The sequence below is a fragment of the Sciurus vulgaris genome (assembly GCF_902686455.1).
Source record: "Sciurus vulgaris genome assembly, chromosome: 4".
NCBI lineage: Eukaryota > Metazoa > Chordata > Mammalia > Rodentia > Sciuridae > Sciurus > Sciurus vulgaris.
The window spans coordinates 177,543,282-177,550,326 of NC_136464.1; the positions used below are offsets into that span (position 1 = coordinate 177,543,282).

At 36.7% G+C, this 7,045-nt stretch overlaps 1 protein-coding gene across 1 annotated transcript in view; it reads left to right on the top strand.

The window, feature by feature from the left end:
* Positions 1 to 5,145, top strand: part of ITGBL1 (integrin subunit beta like 1) — a 236,330-nt gene extending 231,185 nt beyond the window's left edge. The window contains exons 10-11 of the mRNA XM_079138630.1: positions 1,984 to 2,097; positions 3,066 to 5,145. Coding sequence (XP_078994756.1) covers positions 1,984 to 2,097; positions 3,066 to 3,157 — 206 coding nt within the window. The 3' untranslated portion in view covers positions 3,158 to 5,145. The remainder of the gene's footprint in view (positions 1 to 1,983; positions 2,098 to 3,065) is intronic.
* The last annotated feature ends 1,900 nt before the right edge of the window (positions 5,146 to 7,045 follow it).

Consider the following 7,045-nt stretch of genomic DNA (forward strand, 5'->3'; position numbering starts at 1 on the left):
TGAAGTCATTTGCTTCTATTGAAGAAAGAGTTTTGCAATATAAGGGAGACAAGGATTTTGTAAAAAATTAAAGTCAGATTCTTCAAATAAACTTCCTTCACTTATGGAACTAAAACACTAAATTTTGTGTCTTTTGAGAAAATTTCTCTGATAGTCAATGAAGTGCTGTGTTTTCTTTATTTGTAGATATATCAAATGGTTAATTTCTTTAAAAAGCAGTTGAGTGTTGAACATTCCCATGCCTAGAAATGTGAAAGTCAGTCTTAAAAATTGGGAAAAATAAATTTCTAAAATATGGAAACACTGCACCTGGCTGAGACCAAGAAGGAAACACCTTTCTTTGCAGACCAACCTGGGAGGACCAGCTCCCTGGATCCTGAGCAACTGCCAAGCTGTCAATCATTCCTGAGAACCAAAAGGTGTTTGTATTTTGCTTAAGAGTCCAAAAGTCAACCTAGACCCTCAGGAAAACGCCAATATTGAATGAAATGATGCTTTGGTTAAACAAGAAGTTAAAAATAAATGAAAACACAGTTCTCACAATATAACGAATTCTAATTACTCTCTTGCCTGGAGATAAGTGACAAGAAATGACCATTGGAGATTCTTTCTACTAAAAAGTCAGGTTCCATGATATGAAGTACAAATAGCAACTTAATGCTTGAAGCAGTTTTACGTGAATCTTTTATGATGTGAAATACTACATAGCATTTAATGCTTGGGGGTGCGTGCCCTGAATCCCTTCATGATGTGCATGACAAGTACCACCTTATTTCCCTAAAGGCTTTCCTCACCCAGGTTGTCAATCATTTTTAGTCACTATGTTTCAACAGATCATGACTGATCCCTGACCACCTTGCAAAATGTTTTGACCTCACCAAGTTTGGAATTGTGTTAATTATTTGAAAATACTTTGACTAGTTCACATTCTCTCCAAGTGATTTTTGTTTTGGAAAATTTAGCAATAATCTTTTAGTAAAAGGGAATCACGTTTGGAAAGAACAATCACCCCAAGGAATGGGAAGAAGTTCTTCTTAATTTTAAAGTCATCTTTCTTGCTGTCGTGGAATCAGTGGTGCCCTGGATGTTTTCAGCCTGTCATGAAAGATGTTTAAACTGAGGACTTTTCTAGTTGAGACACCATTGAACTCAGAGGTTTTCCTTGATTTTAAATATTCCATTAATTAAATTATTTCTCAGAAGCATAAAATATTTTAATAAGCACACAATAAATTATTAAAATGAAGCAGGAGGTAAAAAGTGGGGAAATGGGTAAAATAGTGGGAAAAGTTGAAGAACCTAGGGCCTTGGAGTCAGAACATTTCGGAAGGTTAGATCTAGTTCTGACTGTAGCAGGAAATCCTGAGGGGGAGAGCTGATCAATCGAGCACACACACACACACACACACACACACACACACACACACGTGCCTGCGTGTGCACAGTAGCACTATAGCAGGCCACTCCATGTACAGGTGTGTACCATCACTACGCTAAGAAAATCATGAAAACAAAATCCAGAATTATTCACCAGGCATCTAAGTGATGTATATAATCATAGGACAAATCCTCATTTAATAGAATTTACTACTGAATTTCATTAAAGAATAGGCACTTTTAAAACACGATTTAATTAAGGAGGAAAAAAAACAAAAACCACCTATTTTTTAACACCTTTATGGGAGACTCATCTATAAGAAGCAGCCATGTTAGGCTCTCATTGACATTTCCACCAGACTGGGCCTCGGGACATTTGCTCAAGGCTAATTGCAACTGTCTAGATCCATAATGAAGGCTTTCCTGGATGACCTTTATGAATTACAGTAAGTAAAGCTCCCCTCAGAGAAGCCAGATATTCAATAAACTTTTACCTTTGGAAGATAGGTTATTAGAAACCTATTGTCAGTGTGTCAACGATATTCTCTTCTAGATGGAAACCTTTAGTTATCTGGTGACAGTGAGTAATGCCCTTTGTGATTCCAGGTTCTTGCCATTGTGGAAAGTGCATTTGTTCTGCTGAAGAATGGTACATTTCAGGGGAATTTTGTGACTGTGATGACAGAGACTGCGACAAACATGATGGTCTCATTTGTACAGGTGCAGTATCGAGCTCCTCTCATTGTTCTATGGCACAGTCTGCAGTAGAGCCAGAGGACACCTGCCAACCACGCTTTAGGTGACCAGACAGGACAGCTTCCATGTAATTAAGGGACAACTGTTAATATGAAATAACTGAAAGAGGAAGTGGACATTCGTAATGAGCTTTAACATTCCCAGGCCTAGAAGAATATGAAAGAATGAAACCAGGTTATAAGATCATTGCAAAATTCCCACAAGGCCACCCAGCCTGCACACTCACTCATACACAGATGTCTATTGAAAAGAGAAAAGAAATCTCTTGATGGCAACTTCGTTTTGAGTATGCTGTAGGAGATTGTTATTTACACAGGACCCAGGTACCCTCTTTGGTGCCTTGGGTTTTTTCCAGGGAACTGGCTGTATGTATCCATGTGAACAGGAGGAAAGTTAGGGCTAAGGTATAAAACGCTTGCTGCTTGCTGTGTACCTGCCATTGCTGCCCTCTTTGAGTCCTAATAATTGTTATATGATACACTTGGTTGAGCAAGTTACAGGGGGAAATGAGGACATGTAGGACATGTTCGCTTCCAGCTGAAGGCAGAGAGGGATATTTCTGTATGTCACTAAAGCAGACATCGCTTTTGCTCCTCCCTGGCACAGAAGAGTCCTGGGCTACTTGACTCCCTGGCCTGCCTCATACAAAGAGTTTGCTGTTTTAAGTCAGGCATAACAGGGAAAACCCAGTTGTGACATGGTGGCCCAGCGGCAGTGATTCAAGATGGTTACCATTCGATTCATAGATCATGGCACCAAACAAACGCCATTCATTCTTTGAAAATCAGATTCTTGTTTTGTTTAATAAGATGTCATAGTCAGATCATTGCACAATCTAGAAAGGATAAATGAAAGTGTTCTGATGGACTGTATGGTTTATAAGAGCATGTTTTGATGCATTCTGATCGTGATCCCTGTGTGTTTTATTGCAGGGAATGGAATATGTAGCTGTGGAAGCTGTGAATGCTGGGATGGATGGAATGGAAATGCATGCGAAATCTGGCTTGGCACAGAATATCCTTGACAATTCCATGGGCGAGGACTGGATTCTTATTTTTCTAGGCAATTAGAATGCAGATGCAAAGGAAGTCATGTATAATCACCACTAGGACAGGTTAAACACACTATTGTATGTCTTTCTATTTCTGACCGCCTGAATGAAATCTGGGTACCCATTAAAAATGAGTTAAACCAACTCTGATGTAAAAAACACTGAAAGGATTTTTCTTTCACGGTGGTTCTCAACATGGACACTTTCGCCACCCAGGAGGCATCTGGCAATGTCTATGGACAATTGTGAGTGTCAGTTTGCAGGGTGGGATAGAAGGTGTGCTATGGGCGTTGAGTGGGCAGAGGCCATGGATGCTGCGCAACCCGCTGCAGTGCACAGGAATGTCCCCACAGCAAGGAATTTTCTGACTACAAATGCCACTTGTGCTGGAGTTGAGAAGTGCTGAATCGTGCTGGTTTTAGAAATCCATATCCCTGCACAGTAAAGACCTCAATAGAATCTAAAGAAAAGATACGGTCTCATGGAAATCCATCAGTCCAATTTTTCTAGAATTCCAAATCACTCAACATTTCTGGGTGGGGATGATGGAGACAAACACAGATAAGGTCTGATGTTGGTTGGGGGAATCACCAGATCTCGAGTCCTTTGGAAGGGAAAAGACCAGTTATCTTCAGCCATTAAGTCATTTGTCTCCTCTCACTTTAAATTCATAAAAGAAGATTCTCTTAAGATAAAGGAAGAAATCATGAAAAATGTACAATTTAAATTTTTTAATAAATGACATAAGTTGTTTATACTGTCTCAATATATATTTTCCTACTGAAAATTAACAACAAAAGAATTATTATTCAGGGATATCCATTTTAGTTCCTAGAACTAAGAGATCACATTTTAAAACCTAGTCAGGGGTTACAGGTACAAGAAATCAATTTTTTTATTTTACTGCTTAAATTACTCCATGGTAATGTGGTCTTTTGAAAGAAAACAATATTTAGTTAGAAAAATGCTGAGTGAAAATGTGCATTCATTTCCCTTAAAAGACTTTTTGTTTCCTAAGGAATTAAAGGGTCATGCAAAGAAGCCAAGAAGTGCTACGACTACATAAAAAAAAAAAAAAAAAAAAAAAAAAAAAAGGCACTTATCTCAATAGCTTAGGGGAGGATTCCCTCCAAAATCTAGAAATGGCTTAAATAGAAATTACAAATATTCAGTCAGTGATAGGAACAAAATGTTTATTTTCTTAATGGTGAAACTTTGCTTTGTATGAAATTCACATTGAATTATGAAAATGTACAATAATTGGGACTTTCCTTACATATATACAGTTAATTCTACTTACACACATTAGTTTAGGCAACCTTTAATTATTTAGAGCTAAAAAAACCACTTTTTCTTCTAAATGTGAATTATTTTGTAAAATCCTAAAGTAATGTAGCAAAATCATTTATGTATTAAGATGAAAATTTTTACTTGGAAATTTTATGTTGATGTAAATATTCTAGAATCATAGCTTGGGCTTCATAGGTCAAATCACCAAAAATTAAGGAAAATATGCATCCGCTTTATTACTTAAAAATTGAATATTGAAAATTATTTTAAGAGAAAATTTGACTGGTGCTAACTTTTTAGTATTAATAATGTTCTCATTATTTCATAGACTTATAAAATTGTTACCTCTATCCTGAGATTAAGGAGTTCAGCCGTATTAGTCATATCTATTTCTGAGCATGTCAGTTCTGTAAAATGAGGGAAATACAAAGAGTGAAGAAATGACATGATTATTTTATTTTCTCTCCTCTATGTAAACATTGTAAGCTTCAAACAAAACTATCTTAATTATCTGTAGCAATCTTGATGACTTATTTGATGATGTACAAACACTGGACTTAATTACATTATCTACCCATCTCAGAACAGATACCCTTCAAATTCCCTGTTGCAGAACTCAGCTTTCTATGAAGGACTGGATAACAAATATATTAGACTTTGTGGGCCACATACACCTCTATTGCATGTACTTCTTTGATTGTGTTCAACACTTCGAAACTGTACAAAGAAAATTCATTCTGAGCTCCAGGCTCCAGAGTAGACACTGGCTGAACTCTCACAGCTGAGCCAAATTGTGCTCCCCTGGCATTATACTTATATTCCTGTGGTTCATCACATAACTTCAGTGTTTTTCTTTTTCTTAACTCCCTCTATAATATTATTCCTTTTCAGTGACAGTAAATACAATAAAAATGTTGTCTGTTTCATATATTCATATAAGAAAAGCATCAAAAATGTTCTCATTATTTATGTATTTCAAGGAAAAGTTTAGATATGGAGAAATGGTTATCTCATAAAATTCAAAATGACTTATCCTGATTTTTTAATGAACATGAAAATATGTTTTCTGAAGTCCATTTAGTTAACAATTACAGAACCAAACTGAATTATAGCATAAATTACCTGGTACCTAAACTCTGATGAATGCTTTCTCTATGAAAACAGAAATATCATATTTTCATTTCTTTCTGGATGCTATTAATATTTCATGTATGTGTACATGTGTTTACATACATGTGTGTTATTGGGCTCTAACTATGCCAACCTCAATATACCCATAAAGAAGTGATTGAATTTACATATTTTAGATTGGAGAAAAAGTTACATATAAAGACATTACTTCTACCCTCCTTAAGAGTGACTTTATACTTTGAGTTTTGATTCCATTACTAACTCAGAAACACCCTCTTTAAAAAAGAAAAGAAGGAAAGGGCAAAAACAAATTTGTGATGTGTGGGAGAAAGTAAGCAAATCTGACTGGTTTGTCCATGCCTTTGAAAAGTTACAGTGGGATTAATATTAATTGGCGAGGAGGCACCAAATTCACCCATGGTGCTGGGTTGCCACCCTGCTTGTTTGGCAAACCATCTCTGAAAAATTCCTCCACAGGGCTTAGAAAAACCAACCAAAGACCTAAAATGAGAGGAGGGAATCATTCCACCTGCTTCCTTTCTGGACTACTAGACTTCAGTCCAGGTTCCAGCCCCACATTGGAGGACTTGTCTAACCCACCTAGAGTGTAGACAGTTTTTCTCCCAAGAGATATCAGAATTAGACTGGATGAAATGGGTTGGGGCAGGGAAATAAACAAACAACCCCCCGAAAAATAAAACTCAGCCTTAGTTGGAAGACTCACTGTCAAAACTTTGAAACCCTAGTTGGTATTTGAGAGTCAAATGACCCTCCATGTCACCTCATAAACTAAGAAACCTAAGCTACAGAATGTATTTTACCCCAAGGTAGCATGACTTACATTCTAGATTTTAATATGACTGAATTTTGAAAATTAAATTAGCAAATTAGCCTAATTGGTTTTCCTGTATATAGTCTTCCCCTAAAATAAAACTGAAAATAATTTTTGCCTCCCTTCTAAACTGAATCTTAGCCACTTTGGTCTCTGTTCTTCTTGGGAAGATATCAAACACTAATTATCCCTGTTATATTAGGGAGAAAACTTTAAATGAAGTGATACTACATGTCTAACTTAAAGAACAAGAAAGGTTTTTTCCTATGTTTTTGTTGTTTTTTTAAGGAGAACCAAATTCAATATTGATCATCCTGAAAAAAAAAAAAAACAACTGTTTGAGTACTTTAGGCAAGTGGCCAGAAGTGATAAGGAGACTCCGCTTACTTGTCAACAGGACCCTAATTAGAAGGACTGCAGCAGGAGTCCTTGGGGCTCATCTTGGAACTCCTTACACTCCCCCACTCCAAAACACTCAGGACAAGCCCGTGTTTAGAGCAAGAATGTCCAGATGCTCCAGGATTCATAATGAAACAATGACCAGTTCCATTTTACTCTTTGTATAGTGTCGACCATTTGCCTGTCTTCTATGATTTTTCCAAGTAAAG